This window comes from Tenrec ecaudatus, chromosome 1 (assembly GCF_050624435.1).
Source record: "Tenrec ecaudatus isolate mTenEca1 chromosome 1, mTenEca1.hap1, whole genome shotgun sequence".
Taxonomy (NCBI): domain Eukaryota; kingdom Metazoa; phylum Chordata; class Mammalia; order Afrosoricida; family Tenrecidae; genus Tenrec; species Tenrec ecaudatus.
This window is the reverse complement of record NC_134530.1, coordinates 65087912-65105590: the sequence shown is the minus strand read 5'-3', so window position 1 is coordinate 65105590 and position 17679 is coordinate 65087912. Positions and strand designations below refer to the sequence as shown.

General features: G+C 45.7%; 1 protein-coding gene across 5 annotated transcripts in view; it reads right to left on the bottom strand.

Annotated features, from left to right (window-relative positions):
• NFYC (nuclear transcription factor Y subunit gamma) overlaps nucleotides 1-17679 on the bottom strand; it is an 82018-nt gene that overhangs the window by 9032 nt on the left and 55307 nt on the right. For all 5 annotated transcript variants that reach the window (XM_075554546.1, XM_075554557.1, XM_075554574.1 and 2 more), the window contains 4 exons: nucleotides 14716-14787; nucleotides 13303-13416; nucleotides 6994-7089; nucleotides 2129-2302 (listed from right to left, as the gene is read on the bottom strand). In XM_075554546.1, the coding sequence (XP_075410661.1) occupies nucleotides 2129-2302; nucleotides 6994-7089; nucleotides 13303-13416; nucleotides 14716-14787 (456 nt within the window). The remainder of the gene's footprint in view (nucleotides 1-2128; nucleotides 2303-6993; nucleotides 7090-13302; nucleotides 13417-14715; nucleotides 14788-17679) is intronic.

Sequence of the window (17679 nt, the reverse complement as noted above, 5' to 3'; positions counted from 1 at the left end):
TGATCTGAGTCTCTTTCCACGGACAGAGGTGAGGGGTTGCTTTAAAGCTACACCTGCACTCCCACCCCTCCCATCTCGACATGCTCTCTCCCCACTTGGAATGAAGGTGAAAAGACGCTTCAATCGATGCTGCTATCTGGATGTTCTCAAGTTCTGGCAGCACAGAGCTCTGGACATTAAAACTATCCATCTAAAATGACGAGAGAAGGGAATGTAGTAGTTCTGGGAACAACTGAGAAGGCTCCAAAGGATTACTAGGTACAGAGAAATTCACTACCAACTGGAGAATGGGGAAAAACAGCCAACCAACAGATCTAAGTTGAATGCGTGCAATGGACTAAGATGACAAGGAACATCTCTGTCATTCTCATACCAGGATTTTCAACTCAGGTCCCAAATCTCTCAGAATAGAAGTTTCTAATTTTATAGCAGAAAATACAGAATTCCTTCTGAGAAATACACTTGCTTTCCAATTTTGCTTTCATATATGGTCTGTCCTGCTAAAGGCATTTGCACTTGCAATACCCATGATCACAGTTCTGGGGAAGGTGCTGTCCAGAGTGAGGTCACCCTAAAGGAACACAACAGCTGAGAGACGCCAGGGGCCTAACTTCACTGCCCTTACACACCCTACCAGCTCTGAGCAGAGCCGGCGGTGAACAGAAAAGATGGAATTCTTGCTGACTTAAAAAAAAAACAAACAAGAAACGCATGCTGCCAACTCATCACTGTACTGTATCAACCCAATTTTCCCAAGAGGATTTCCGAGGTATTTCTAAACCATTTCAGAAAAATGAGGGCTTGTGTTAGCATGGCAGCTGTCAAATCCTGTTATGGGGCGCCCTGCTGTCAGGGGCCAAGCGTCCATGAGCTTCCTAGGACAATCCGTTTGCTCTGGAAAGGGCTAGTGTGTTAGCAATTACAGCTCCCTCCATTGCAAAGGCAATGCACTAGCCCTGGGAAACTCCCTTAGGCTCCCCAGGGTAGGGGACGTCTGGAGGCAGGGCTTGGGCTGAGACCACGCTGAAGTCCTTACCTGCCTAGCACAGTATCTAGCACAGAACAAGCACCCAGTAAATGCTGTTACTTGGATAAATGAACAGCAAGGATTAAACCCTACAATCACAATTATTACTTTAACTCACCTCCCCAGACATCTTTTTCCTTCTAATCAAACCCAACTCCTACCCAGCAAACACACAAAGCAGTGCCGGATGGGACCTGCCTTGCCCCGGGCTGAAGGCACGCTCTCACCACTCCCTGTGCCCACCCACACCTCCAAGCCTTTGAGCATGCTGGGCCTTCCCCTGGGGACAGCTCCTTCCCCTTCACGTGATCAACTCCCATTGCACCCTCCAGGACGCAAATTACCCCCCTTGGGGTACCCTCCTTGGCATGCTCTTCAGCCACTTCTGTTACATCTTTGTTAGGTGCCCCCTTCTGATGCACTCACATTGATGTCCCATGCCCCAGTTCTATTTTACATTTTTCATATGGTGATATCATCTTTGTGTGAGTTCTTTGAAAACAGAGACTACTTTATTCACGCTAAGGATTTTAATCCAGAGGTGTTCAATATCTATTTGGCAAATAACTAAGTGAAAAAGGGAAAGATAACAGTTTGGATTCAGAGTGCAGGCTGGGGTTCTCTAGAGCTTCTCGTTTCCCAGGCAAACATGTATGTCGTCACTGCTCTCTCAGTTACGCTCTTGGGAGAAGAACCTAGGTACTACTATAGGGTGAGAGGTCACCCAACATAAATATGGGGGGTGCAGGGATCAGGGGGTGAGGAGAGGGAAGTGAGCTGGCAATAAAGCCTGAGCTCCCTTTTAAAAAGGCAGACATTCCAATTCTGGGGGAGACACAGAGAGGAGAGATATTTTCCCCGATCCTGGAGAACACTTTGTCCTCAGAACACCTTGTCCTCACTTAAGTCACAAAGAAACTGAGGCCCAGCGAGATGAGGGTGACTCTTGGGTCTCAGCAGCTGAGCCGAAGAGCTGGGGTTTGCAGATTTCACAGCCTGGGCTCTAAAATGACCAGGGGGCCTCTCTGCCCCAATCCAGCTGGCCACACTCCACAGCGCAGCATGGCCTTGCTGGGTGGGCATCCCTAGCAGCTCACAGACCTGGCCTTGCTGAGGCTGAGCAATGATGATCTGCCCAGGCTGGATGGTAGTGGTGGAGCTGGTGGTCTGCTGGCCTTGCTGCTGGCCCTGCACTTGAACGGCGGTGGGCTGCTGAGCCAGCGTGAAGTAGTACTGGACAGGCTCAGCAGGAGTCACAGACTGGCGTACCTCCTCCTGTGGGGTGGAAGGAAAGACAGGTGAGAGGAAAAGCACCGACTCAGCAGCCGCGCAGTGAATTTCCACTCTTTCCCCAAACAGGATCTGTGCAGTAGCCTGCTGGATGCTGAGCTCTCCACATTTGAAGCCAAGGGAAAGTGGAATTTGAAGAGACCAGTTGTGCTAAATCAAACTAAAAATAACAGATTCCATAGGCTTCACAAAACATACAGCCCATTTTCTGAAGCACAGAGTAATCGCTCATTGCGAACGGGCAAACAATGATCATAACTAAGAACCATGCGCCAGCCGAGCTGTCAGTCAATGCTGTCAAGGCCCATGGCCTGAGCACAGAGCGAACAGCAAGCTCTGGGAAGATGCTCCCGCGTAGCACGGCTCTCGACGGTGCTGGCCGTTCCTTCTTCCCTCCGTGTCAGGAAGGACAGAGCCCTCCGTGAGGGTGGGGAGGGGGAGAGAAGGGCAAGTTTTCCAGGGGCAGGTGTTAGGATCAAGAGCACTAGTAGACAAGGGCCCAGCTTTTCACAGCACACGGCAGACTCTGGTCACTGAGGGCCATCTGGTTCTGGTCGTACTCAGCTACTGAAGTGCAACCCAGGGGCCTGACGGGCAGTGCGCTCTGGGTGCTGCTTTGGCTGACTAGGGAGGTCGCATGCTGCCATCTGTGGGCGAAGAGGCAGCTCCTTCTCCAGCAGACGATTTCCACGGCAGCAGGAGTAAACACCCCTCTCCCAGCCACCTTGAGCGCACAGCTGAGAGTGTAGGATGTTTACACACACTACAACATGGTGACAGCCAGGAGGGTCTGGGACTGGCCAGCTCATGTCCACTGACAAAGAAATTGGGGTCTGCTCCGGAGTGACCTGTGACACATGGTGCCTCTTCCTGGGGCAACAAAAACAACAAAAACATACAACCACTTGGGCTGGCATCTGAATAAAAACGTTAGCCAAGTTTATTTACGTCCTTGGTGAACAATGCTTTCAGAAAAGAAGACAGGCACTTCCTCAAGGCAGGGGACACCATGGGCTGCCTCAGAGCCCTGCAAAATGGCATTCACAGAGGTACAGAGGTGATACACTGGCTGGGCACCCCCATCATTGTTTCCGCAACACCTATGCGCATGCCATCATGCGTTTTTTGTACTTGCCTGTCAAATTAACTGCCTTCCCCTCCAGGATATAGATCCTGTGTGGGAAAAGCCTAGTTCTCTCTTGCTCCCCACTGTCTCTACCACTCGCCAGTAAATAGGCGGCAAGCGCTTACTAATTTATAGATGGAATTATAGAGACGGGCAGACTATTGGAGGTTTTTCTGTAAAGTACTTTTTGGTAGTATGACAAATTCTCTTAAACCCAATCGCTGGTACTGACAACAGAGTCACTAAATGCTCTTGCAACCACTAGGATTCCATAGCTGTAGTTTGGGGAGAAGCTGAAGTCCCCTGCGACAGGGACGGGGCATACTTTTGCTTGTCGTAGGTCTGAAGGCCCAGGATACTAGCTCTGGGACAGCTGGAAGTCAAGGTCTCTGAGAAGTCAGGGTCTTTACATGATAGGTTCCCTGATGGCTACCCACTCAGCAGACAATGACACATCCTGGGTATCTAAGCATGTCTTCATACATGAACCTACTTTCTATGTTAATATAGCGGAGGCAGGGTAAAGGCAGTCCCCCCCTTCCTTTTCATCTAGCTCTTGGTTTCCAGAGCAACCTAATGGTGACAGTGTCAGCTCCCTCTCACCATTACAAAGGTGGGCCTATCAACGAACTCTTGGATGAGACAAAGACAAAATATTGGTTTCCTCCTGTACTACAACACAGAAGCTGATAGCTCGTTTTCAAAGCTGCTGAAATCAGTTTAGTTTTCAGTTTCCCACTGAGATTTTTTCCCCTTTCCACTTCATAAAATCATCAATCATTAAAGTCTAGACTTAACTCAGAAAAACTCTTGGGTGAGGAGCAAGTCTAGAGGGATGAGAACCCCCGAATCAACTTGCAAGAATTCTGGGGGTGAGGTGACACTGGCCTGATCAGGTATTGTTCTGTCCCGTGTCCCCTGACTCAAGCTGGTCTGGAAATGAATGTGGTTATTTTGTCAGACAAAAACCAAACCCTTCAAATACCCCACCCCTTCCAGATGATGTGTCACAAGCTGTGAGAACCAATAAAGAGTTTCTCCTATTCTTCCTCCTCAACCCTACTATGGGGACCTGGCAGTCGGTACCTTAGAACTAGAGTACAGGACAGTGTATGAGGATCAAGAAGAGGTTTGTAATGTTGGGACAAGGAATGACTGTTCTGAAATCACTAGAATGGAATGTGTGTTTAAAGTTCTTCTGCATCATGAAGACTGATTCTGCCAATGGAGATCAAGCCAGCAAAGAAATGATTATGCTTGGTTCAATGAAATGGGTGCAGAGATAATGTACTTCAATGGGCAGGAACTTTCAACTCATAGCTTTAGTGGGGCAGAAGTCAGGCCACAGCCACCTTCTGCTTTCATGGTCTTTCCTTCTACCCTGAGCATACTCAAAGAAAGCAAGTGCCTTAAACCCACATCTCAGTGCTTCTGATACGGTCCTTTCCCCAGCATCCTTGTGGGCCATCATCCCAAGTGACAGAACAAGCCTAGAATGACTGGTCAATCCAGAGTGGGGTCCCTGTCCAGCTTTAGCAGGGGTCTCCCCACCCAGGTGGCTTACTCTTGTCTTTTCAGAAGTGGAGGCAGACAAACCATGGCCGAGAAGGATGAGGCTCATCACATCTTCAGGCCAGCACAACCATGTCATGAAGCCAGCCCCCACACTGGGGAAAATGCATTCGCTGTGGTAGCAAGCAAAGGGTGCCTTTTGGAGAGTAGGCGCTTTTAGAGGACTTACGGAGTGCTAGCCAATTTGGACCGGGGGACAACTTCACATCTACAGAGAATTAAAATGCTATCTTGGAATTTCAGGCCAGCTTTCAGAAATCTCAACTTTTCAAAGGCTGTCCCAAGTAGGACACCAATCAATGGCTTGAACACCTACAAAGAACCGACCCCAGGAAGCAAGGAGCTGCTTCAGCCGGCCACACTTGAAAAGGAGATAGATCAGATAGAATGCGGCACTGCCCGACACTCAGCCAGCAGCACTGGGGTCTTTGGAGGAGTGGACAGGGCAGGGCCCTTCTCTCCAGGCTGTCTATTCCGCAGGGAGCCCACAAAGGACAGGTAGGAGTGTGCCCGCCGAGAGTGTGCACAACTGCACTGTTCTACTTTGGGAGAGGAAGGGAAAAGAAGAAACAAATGCAGACAAGGAACAGGCGTGTGGCATCATTCGTTCTGAAGAAGAGAAGTGGTCTGAGCTCTTGTCGCAGTGGCATCTCAGGGAGGAGGGAAGCCCCCAGGAGGAGGACTCAAAGCCGGTGCGCAGCCAGGGATGACCGTGGCAGCCTGCCGCTGTAAACATCCGACTGAAAGCTCTTCTGAACACCTTACAGCTTCCAGTCAAGGATGTTTACAGTAGCAAAGACTGCCCAGAAAGAACGGAGACGCCAGGGGTACACTCTGCTCTAGGAAGGAGGTGAGGGAGGGCTTGCTAACCCAACAGTCCCCATGAAGCTCAGGGCTACAGATGTCGCTGAGGATGCCCACTTTGTCTATATTTTCTCATTATTGACACAGGACAGATGGGGGAACGTTGTCACCGAGTGTTTCTAAGGATAATGTATTACAAAATCATTCATTAAAAAAAGAAAACTTTCTATGATACTAGCAAAATCCAGCAAGCATTAAAAGGCACAGCTTTGCTCCTGCCAGGTGCTTTCACAATTCCCCACGTTCCTAACACAGCTCATCATACAATCTGGATGCCTATAACAAGCTCAAGAGGAAAAGGGCAGGCAGGGGTCTGTTACCATTTCAATTAAGAGCTATGGGAGGCAAGGTGCTGGCTCCATCAGTCTGACCTTTGGAGAAGAGAGGGAGAAAAACCGACACGCTATTTGTTCTTATTATTGCTTAGAAAGCTGTTTAAGTGGCAGTCCTCAATTTTGGTTGCACACTTAAAAAAATCATATGAAAAATTCAAAAAATGGCTGACAATAGTTCTCCTTACAGGTTCAGACCCAGAAGGTGTAGGGTGGAGCCTGGGCACCGGTGCTCTGTACACCCTCACAGGTAAAGCTAATGCGCAGTTAGGACACCATGTAACCCGCAGAAGCAAAAGCAAAAGCCCATTCTCCGCAAACACCATGGTGCACACAGAGGAGGAGGTTCTCAAAATCCTCAAATGCATGCCGTATATGCTCGAGAATAAGCCGGGTTTGAGCACACTTCTTATGCAGTTTTTGTGGTAAAATTCGGGTCAGCTTATACTCGAGTGTATACAGTCACTTGCTGGGAACGAAGTTCCCCCTGTCAGATTGTCTCTGATTTCCTGGGATATCTTGACATGTGCTTTCCACACTACTTGTAAATAAATTCTTTCATTTCCTTTCCATTCTCTGTATGCCACCTCCGAGGCCCTGAGTTAAAAGTGTCCATCCATGAGTAACAGAAAGGCATGTCGAGGATGAGTCTGGTCCAGGGGAAGAGGAGTGAGCAGGCAGAGGAGCAACGGCTGGTGCTACGAGAGGAAGGGAAAGGAGCACGGCTGGCCCGGTACACCGGGGCGCTGCAGGCAGCAGGGCAGCAGGCCTTTCAAGCTCACCTGACGCTTTGGAGGTTTCAGTTCATCTCTTGGAACAATATCGATGAGAAAGTCAAACTGATCAAATTTTGTAATTGCCATGGCGATATCATTCCTCTGTTAACAAAGACAAGCAGAGTAAAAAGTTAGCCTTGGGAGAAACTCGTTCACTAGGCGTTATGCCTTCCACATTACAAATAAGGTAGGAGGAAGTCTGTAGAACCAAAGTAAATACACATGGTTGAGTCTTTAGCAACCAAACTTTTTAGATGTTCTGACCTGGGGACAGACATGGATGAAAAAGCAGAGCTATGTGATGCTCTGCCTCTATCAGAGGAATAATATGGCTCTCAAGTCACCACTGCCCTCTTGATCCTGTCTCAGAATTCTTCAAATCCTCTGGAGAAATTGGTGCAACTTTGGCTACCTCAACTAGCAGCAAGTTTCTGCTCATGCGGTGGTTGAACATCATTAGGCTATCACTCATCCTAGGACCTCTGCGGTTCCTAAATCAGTATTTGCTTTCTGCGGTTGACACAAATAGAATCTATTTGGAGTTGCTTGGCTGAAACCCCAATTCAACAACTCTGTAGCATTTTCTACTCAGTGGTTCCATCCGCTAGCTCCCACCACAGCCACGGTTATCTTGGGATCCCAGCCCTCAATTAAATCTACGGTGTGAACCTGGCACAGTAAGGCATGGCTATGTGATGCCTAAAGCTCCTGGAATAGAGCCAGAGGTCTGTAAAGATCATAGGAGTCAACTGACGAATGGTACTGAAGTCAAATCTGCTTCAAGTGTGGTGCTTTCTGCCGATAGTAAAATTTTGAGATTTCTACCCAAACCATCACACTGTGTATACTTTTTAAAAAAATGTATGTACTTCAGAGGAAAAACACTTGAGATGGTCCAGTCGACCAAGTTGAGGACTCACTACGTAGACATTTGGGATATTATCTGGCAAAGCGTGATCATGTTTCTCCAGTATTATCTTCACAAGGAGGGAGACTGAGTGTATACACTGAAGAAGCTTGACCCCCTGTCCTCCGACTGCCCCTCATGTTTCTGCTCCCACCTGCTGGCCGGTCGGGGACCTCCGTAACCGAGCTGCACAGTGTGTGAGCCTTGAAGCACTGTTTATCACACGTGCTCTCTGGAACTCTGCCTTCAATCTTGAATGTGTGAGGGAATCGTGGTAGTGTCTCTTTTAAAAGGGAATACATTTGAATCTTCATACTGTGAATTACTAACCGGTTATTAAAGAGGAAAAAAAATTTAATGTATGTACTTCCCCGTATGAAAATTTTAAATCTAGAGGAAAAATATTGACATCTCATGAATATTGATGTAGAGAAAATGCAGTTTGCCTTTGAAAGGCTTAAAAAAAGGTGAGTTACCAGCTGAAGAAGGGCTAGGTAGCTATGGGGATGAAACTAGTACAGTAAAACACTAATGGTCGGGTCTAAGTGGTAGTATACAGGTGTTGGCAGTAAAATCCCACTCTGTTTATGTTGAAAACTTTTCATACTAAAATGCAGGGAGGAAAGTCAACACACGAGCAGAAATATTTAGCAACCACTGCGCACTACAACCTAAGAGAAGGTGACTCGTGACGCCAAATAGGAGGGGATGGAAATTTTCTGTTGTTTCCTTCCCGTGTCTGTGATGGCCCCACGCCACTGAAATGCAAGACAACCGTCTACCCTTCTTGCCAACCACCAGCTTGATAATGAACCCTCCAAACTGAAGCGAGGCACATCTTAACACTGCCAGGGCTCATTGCAGATGAGTACGCTACAGTGTCACGTTCTTGATGATGTCACCGACTCACATATCTGAATGGCTCATCTATGGATGGAATGAAGGAGTGTGGAGAGAAATAATAAAACTTCTCAACATATACCAAAATGTTCTACAATATCTTGAAATCGGTTATGCTTGAATTGGTCTGCTACAATTTTTTATTATACCTTTAAAAATGCTAATAAACCAAGTGCAGAGTGGAGACCCAAGGCCCATTTGTTGGCCACTGGAGATCCCCTCACAGAGGGGTCTAGGGGAGGAGATGAGTCAGTCAGGGTGTGATGTAGCACCGATGAAGAATACAGCTTTCCCCCAGATCCTGGATGCTTCCTCCCCCCCAACTACCATGATCCGAATTCTACCTTGCAAGACTGGATAGAGCAGAGGATGTACACTGGTGCAGATAGGAGCTGGAGGCACAGGGAATCCAGGGTGGACAATACCTTCAGGACCAGGGGTGTGAGGGGAGATACTGGGTGAGTAGGTTGGAAAGAGGGTCAGATAACAAGGATCTACATGTGACCTCCTCCCTGGGGGACGGACAACAGTAAAGGGGGTGAAGGGAGATGTCGGACAGGGCAAAATATGACAAAATAATAATTTATAAATTATCAAGGGTTCATGAGGGAAGGGGGAGCGGGGAGGGAGGGGAAAAGAAAAAGAGGACTGATGCAAAGGGCTTAAGTGGAGAGCAAATGCTTTGAGAATGATGAGGGCAATCAATGTACAGATAGATGTGCTTTACACAATTGATGTATGTATGGATTATGGTAAGAGTTGTATGAGTCCCTAATAAAATGTTTAAAAATTTTTAAATGCTAATTAACCACAGGGGAAGGGAGACAGCAGTCAGTGTAAGACATGAAAATATTAATTCATAATTTATCAAGGGGTCACAAGGAGTGGGGCAAAAAGAGGAGCTGATATGCCACAGACTCAAGTAGAAAGTAAATGTTTAGAAAATGATGGCAACGTATGTACAAATATTGAATACTTACATACGGTAAAATGAACACATCCTAAGTGTGACGTTCAATGAATTTTGATAAATGCAAACTTTACACAGCTTTCAAATATCAAAAGTTCTTTTCTCATTTTTCCAATCAATACACCCCAATCTGAGGCAACCAGAACTCGGATTTCTTTCACCACAGTCATACTGGACACAGTAATATCGTGTATAATTTTTGTCTCTTCGCTTAACATGTTTAACATTATTTCTGAAATTCATGTTGTGCGGATTAATAGTTTCTTTTTATTTTTGAGTAATAATCCTTTTCACAAAGACACCAAGATTTGTTTACATATTCCCTTAATGATGGATACTTAAACTGTTTGTTTCCAGGTTTGGGCTATTATAAATGAGGTTGCTAGCAATATTCTTATATAGTATATCCACACTTCTTTTGGGTGTAGGTAGTCCCCAGGTTATGCACATCTGTTCCTAAGTGTATCTTTAAGAATTTGCAGGTCAATGCGAGATCCCCGACAACGTGGGTGATTGGCTTCGGGGCGCCTACCGCTTTGCCACCGACAGGAATGATTTCCAGAGGAACCTGATCCTTCACTTGGGACTTTTTGCAGCAGGCATTTGGCTGGCCGGGAAGTTGAGTGACATTGATCTAATGGGACCCCAGCCAGGGGTGTAGCCACCTAGACACTTGGGACCCTTGTGCTGTACCTGAACCTTCCCCACACAGCCTCCATTTCTGTGCTGCCACTCCGAGCTGTGTTCTCGGTCAAGCAGGAGCTAAAGGGTTGCTCGCTGTCATGAAAAGTTGTGCGCATAGCCTCGTCCAAGTTTCTGGAGGGCCGTCTGGACTCGCATCCTGGGGAAGAGCCTACTGCTATTTCATAAATACTTGAAATAAAGAATGGAGACCCCCCCCCACACACACACACACAAGAACTTGCAGGTCAAGGCAAAGCAGCTGCATATGGCTCTACTTCAGCTTTACTTCCGTGCAGGAGGAGCCCTGGGAGCACAGCAGGCTAACTGCTCAGCGCTAACCAAAAGGTCCGTGTGTGGAACCGCCCCAACCCCACAGGCTGTTTCTGTAGAGATGACAGGTGTGGAAACCCTGTGGGGCTGATCTATGCATCGTAATTAATGCCACTGCACTTGGTTTCTGGTTGGCTAATGCAAGAAATGCTTGATAAGTGTTTCAATAATTTAAATAAAAGCTTTATGTGCCGCAAGTGAAGGTGACAGCAATAATGAATTATTGGACACATTTATTGCAAGCCGGGATTGATACCATAATTTCAAAGTGAAGACAAATGTACTCAACATTAAAGGGCAAGTTCACAACCCACAGACTGCCTATTTATACCAAAGAGTGAAATGGCTCGGTCACAGGCTAAGTAATTTCACTCGGAAATGCCATATGGTTTTCCACAGTTGAGCACACTGCTTTCCATTCTGACCAACAAAGTATGTGTTTCAGCTGCTCTGCTTCCGGTACCACCAAGTCTGTTGCTCTAGTCCTTCTCGTCTGAAGTGAGGGTGTTGGCGAAGGATACGCTATCTACCACGGACGGCCGAAGAACAAACAAATCTGTCTTGGAGGAAGTACAGCTAGAACGATCCTTATAAGCAAGGATGGCAAGACTTGTCCCGTGTACTTTGGACACATTCTTTAGGAGCGCTGTCCCCGGAGGACGTCACGCTTGGTAAAGGGCAGCAAAAAAAGAGGAAGACCTTCTAAGGAAACAGCTTGACACCGTGGCTGCCACTCTATGGGGCTCAAATGCAACAACAGGGGGAGCATGGCGCCAGACTAGGCAGTGTTGTGTTCTGCTGCACTTAACTGTTGCCAGGAGTCCAGACGGACTCGATGGCACCGGACAACAGGCAAAAGGAGGCGGCACAGCCAGTGGCTCACAGTGGGTTCTTGTTTCCCAAACAAGTAATGATATTGTGGGGGGTTTTCACATGCCTATTCATCACTGGATTTTTTTTAATATCCCATTCAAACATTTTGCTTACTTTACCTATTAATCTATATTGTGCTTGAAGATGCCTTTAATTAGACTTCGCTAGATCATTGGTTCCCTAATTTATTTGCCCTACTGCCCCCTTTGAAAAAAATACCCAGTGCTCCTTTGCCAATGAAAAACTTATACTACAGCCTATAATCCAGGGCAGAATGTAGGCGTCTGCTTTTGCAGTGCCCCCCACCCCCCGGGTCAGGAGGGTGGTATCACCTAGTTTGGGAAACACTGCTCGAAATTCAGACTTCATTCACTTTCAACCAGCATAAGGTTAAGTTCATAATGTCTAGCTGCAACAAAATACAAGGTTTCCAAGGCAGGGATTTTTGTGTTTTGTGCACTCCCTTGTCAAATCCCTTGAACAGGGTCTGGAACATCAAGGGTGTTCAATAAATATGTGTAGAGTGAATGACTAAAAATAATATGCATTTTCAATTCTGGAGAGAAAACAGAATTCACTTTCTTGGTTGTGCTGTTAAAGTACTATCACTATCTTGTCTCTAGGGCAGTGGTTCCCAGCCTTCCTCATGCTGAGGCCCTTTCATACAGGTCCTCATGTGGTGGTGACCCCCAACCACACCATGATTTTAGTTGCTACTTCATCACTGTAATTTTGCTGCTGTTATGAATCGGATGACCCCTGTGAGCGGGTCGTGTGATCCCCAAAGGTTGAGAACTGCTGCTCTATAGGGTCACTGAGTCAGAATCAACTTGAATCTGAGATTTGGCTTTGGTCTTCTCTCTGTCACACACTCCCTCCTACACCTAGGGAAACTTTCCTCTTTTGAGAATTGGGTCTGGCTGCAGAGGGAAAGGCTTCCAAAGTCAATAATCAAGAATTCTTCGCACAATGTGAATAGCAATTTAATGAATTAAAATGAAAAAAAGAGAAAAGGATCCCCAGAAAGGCAGACAAAGAACTGAAAGACTAATGAAGTCAGACCACAATGTTCAGCTGACTTGAGCGGCTAACTTCTCCTGGGGTTATCCTTTCCTGGAATCTCCCAACAAGAAGTTTGTATGTGGAAACAAATGCTGTAACACTTGTGTTTCTGTTCATCGTGAGGGGTTCACAGAGTGAAAAATCGCTGAGCTGTGGAAACTATGAGAGAAACAAAATTTAAGATCCATGGAGAATTACTATGGCCACGGGTATAAAGTACGTGTGTGTATGCCTCCCAACAGGGGAAGAGGAGGCCGATTTCAACTGCACATCAACTAAAGATAACCATCTTTGGTCCAGAGCAGTGCTTCCCAAAGGAAGTGCCACCACCCCCTGGGGGTAGGGAGAGATGCACCGGGACCACCCAGAGGGCTGCAAAAGCACATACCTACACATTATCCTAGGTTGTGGGCTACAGTACAAAAGTTTTTAATTTCCAAGGGGGTGCTGAGTAATTTCTCCCTCCCCCCTCACCAAGAGGGAAATAAGGCAAATCAGTTTGAGAACCTATGGTCCAGAGCCACACATGAGAAGCCCGCAAAGAAGTTCCTTGTCTCAGGCTCCCCTAACATAGCGGCTGTAGTGTTACCTGTAGTGTCCGACGTTTGTTATCCTCTGTGTGAATCCAGGCTCGAAGTGTCAACTCCGTGATAAAGATCTGGGCTGCCTTGGCAAAGAGCACAGGGGCTTCTGCACTGATCATCTGTAACAGAGATAGCCCTTCCCCATCAATCACCGGCAATTCATTCAAGTCACTTAGTCCACCTCATACCACAGAACTACCTTATGGTCGCCTTAATCGAGTCCAAGGTGAATTAATTCATTGTGAGAAGGGAAAAGAAGAAATGCTCACTTAGCATGTGCCAGGCGCAGTGCAAAGCATTTTCTTGCCCTTGTAACAGCCTTTCAAAGAAAGCAGTGTTTGAGAGAAGTGACAGGACTTGCCTTTGGGCCCTAAATCAGTAAGTGGTAGGGTTTAGGTTCTAATCCACAAGAGACAATGTGGGGAAGATAATGAGTTTGGGAGCCAAGAGATTAAAGTAAAATCTGAAACTTCTTATTCTTTGAGCTTTGTTTATACATACTAAAATAAATTAACAAATAATCTATCGGCACTGCTGTGGGAATCAAATGATAGTGGAGGTAAAAAGCACTAAGCAGAGGGTCTGGCATATAGCAATTGCTCAAACACTGTAAGCTGCCCTACTGTGTCTGATGTGGCTCTTAACCCTTGGTGAGGTGATCTGCAAGACAAAGAGCCATGCAAAGAAGTGAACGATAAGGAGAATTGGGATCTTGGTTCTACCACTTAGGATGAGTCACTGAACCTCTTTGTGTCTTTTTACAGATCTGTAAAATGGAATTAATAATGCTATCCTATTGAATCTCACAGGGTTACTGAGTGCAGGAAATGAGCCAATTACAGGGAAAATTACTGTGAACTAGTAGCCTCCGGAACAAATAAACATAAAGGTCTATTATTTTGAAAGGTAAAGAACAAGAGAGTCTAACGGGAGGCAGGCAGGCTCTCGGGAATACTGAAATGGCCACTCTGAAGTTAACCAGCTTACAAATATAAGTCACCAAACACAGCTCAAAGGTCTCAACAGGTGCCTATCATTATCAAAGATTTTGGAAAACTTGGAGCAACAAACGAAGGACTGTGCTGGTTACTAAGCTGACAGGACTGTCCGGTTGATTTGATGATGGACGCTTACACTACGCTGTGAAAGGAATTGGGTGGTGCCACTTGATTTCAAAAACAAATACGAAGCTTTATTTCATCATCTGGGGAACAAAAAGCACAGGATATCCCTAATTTTCAGAGAAGCACACTATTATGATGAAAGCTGCTCCATTTCAGCCCACTTAACATTTCACAAAGGAACCAGATACCAAACACTTTCATTTAAAAAGTTAAGCCGTGAGCGCTAGGGAACTTAACAATGGCCTGCCATCATTTCAGCTTCAATATAGATAATAAAAATAAATGTGAATTCACCTTCACATCTTCATCCAGCTTCATAATCTTCTTAATACGAGCCAGTGGGAGCTCCTGTACTCGGAAATCTTTCTGAAACGAGCAACAAGAGGTCCATAAACGGAGAGAACAATCAACAGGATGGCAACGCTCAACAAGCAGCAATAAACAGTGGGACTAAAGCTGTGCAATCCCTGTGGAAAGTGACATGGTGCTGGGATGTCAGACCCAGCCATCCCTGCCGACTTGGCACATACTCAAGAGGAACAAGCAGCAGAGCGCAAGCAGCCGTGTGCCCCATGTTCGTCACAGCAGTATTCCTAACAGCAAGACAATGAAAAGAACCTCAATGCCCATCAGTGCAAGAGTGGTCAAACACACTTTGTACATACATGCGATGGAACACAGAATGATGCAGAAAGTGTAACGTGGATGGGTCTCAAGGTCACTATGCTGAGTGAAGTTAGTCAATCACAAAAGGGCAGATACTGTATGGAACCAGTTACAAAAGAAAAAAATTAAGATAAAGGACTTCATACCAAAAGAAACAGACTTTGATGTTTTACCAAGGAGGGAGGGAAATCGAGGGAAGGGGAAGCAGTGTCCTAGAACAGGGGTGGGGAATGTGGAGCCGCTAGACTATGAACACCCTTGAGATGATCAATATCAGCTAAAATCACAAGTCGCATCAAAGAAAAGCAGTCCCAGCCATCAAGTTAGAGCTGAGTTAATTAAATGCTGACCAGATACAGAAGCTTATCTTTCAGTTGGTAGTTACACAGCCCACAAATGGTGTCTTAAAAATCCAAACAGTCCTTGGCTCCCTACCCCTGGACTAGAGGGCAGGCAGATGTGAACCTGACTAAGAAGGAAGGAAGATTGGGATTCTACAAGAGGCAGAAGAGCACAGAAAGGGAGGGGACAGATCAAGCTATTAAGAGGTTTGATTAGTTGTTTACGTCGTTGAATACAAAAATGTTGATCTGAAATGTAAACCCACATACACAAAAATGTGACAAGATACCGGACCCTAATAAATGCTAATAAACTTTCATGTATTAATATTTTGAAAAGAAAAACATATTCGTGTAGAACAGTGGCTTTCAACCTGTGGGTCGTGACCCTTTTGGGGGTTGAACGACCCTCTCACAGGGGTCACCCAATTCATAACAGTAGAAAAATTACAGTTATGAAAGTAGCAGCAAAAATAATTTTATGGTTGGGGGTCACCACAACATGAGGAACTGTATGAAAGGGTCATGGCATTCGGAAGGTAGAGAACCACTGGTGTAGAAGTTATTGTAGATACAGCGCCTCCTATCAGGAACTAAAACAAGAAAAGAGGTACAAACAAAATGGAGAAAACACACGCACCAGAGCAAATTTCTTGGTGTAATTTATGCAAAGCTTCAAGCAATTAAGGGGTTTGAGGAGAATTGAGGAGGTTTCCGATAATGCCCTCATAGAAGGTTACCGTTAGCTGTCTTCAGCTGATCCTGACTCAGGGTGCTCCCACATGGGAAAGGGGCCTATGGTGATCTTTCTCTAGCAGAACACGTAATCATTCGTAGCATGCAGGGGCCCTAACCATGATCAAGTTTGCCTCAGCACGATGGTACAGAGATGCATGATGAACACCTTCTCTTCCTCAAGAAAGCTTCCCGCGTGGCTGACCCTGAGGCTTCTGCATTGTCATTCTCTCTTCTATGCGGGGCTGCGAGGGGAGGGGCAGCTGCACCTGACCACAGTGATACAGAGTTTGCTTTAGCCGGGGCATCACTGCCAGTTTCTGATCACAGGGAGGGGCTCCTTTCCTGTCACTGAACAGAGACTTTGCCTCCAAATTTTGCTTTGTGGGTAAGGGACATGGAAATGGATGAGGGTGAACTGACCAGTTGTCTTTTGGGTACAGCCCTTTTCTTTGTCCCTTAACACACAGGGCTAAGATTGGGGGAGCTGCATAACTTTAGTATGGGAAAAAACGTAAGAAAGGGCTTTTTGACCAGCACCACCGAGTGATTTACGCTTTAAGCCCTTTTTTTATTTTGAGCCTAATGGTATTTAAACACATGCTCAATGGTGGATGTTGTTCTAGAAGTAAGAAAAATTAATTGTGAATTTCAGAGATGAACTGAAGAGAATGGTATAAAGGCAAAGATTAGCTCAAATCAGCACATTCTCTAAAAGGACTAGGTGTCAAATGATTGCATCTGTAAGTGGTCTGAAATGTGATTCGCAAAATCCAATATGCTCATCTGGGGATTTGCATCATCACATTATGGAAGGAGGAGCTCTTATTTGAGACTTGGTGAAATTAGCAGGAGTAAGAAACTTTCTTTTCCAAGACCTACTGAAAAACTCAACTCTCACAGAAAGGAGAGTAGGGCATTTTGGAAAAGCATCCCTAGTTTTCCCAGATTTCTTTTTGTTTTGGATTCCAAAGGAAAAGCAACTCTTAGGATAAAATATACACCCAAGACATCTGATTTCTCCCATGAATGCCACACCAAGTAGCTTGGCTATGAACTCAGCTCTAAAACTTTACCAATTTCTCATCTTTTCCACTTCCAAATTAGGTATCAAATGTTTTCCCATGAAGCCTCCACTAACAGTGGAGCAGCAGTAGCTTAAAATTCCAGTTTTCAAAAATTTTACCAAGAGCAGACAGCAAGCACATTATTTCTAATCTTCTCTCCTCCACTTTGGTTGACTCATTCAGTCAACCAACAGTGAATGTGCTCACTATACAAAAGATACATACACAAGTAGATTACAACCTTTGAACAGCTTATATAGTTTAATTATGAAAGTCATATAACAGCATTATAATCCTTCATCCTATTCTAAAGAATGTTGTAAAATCCTACAGGGACACATGGAAGAAAATGACCAGCTGGTGGTGGTGGGGGGGAGTTGGCAGAGAGAAAGGGGGTTGGGAAATGTTCCATAAATAGGCCAACACCTGGATTATGTTTTAAGAGTTGA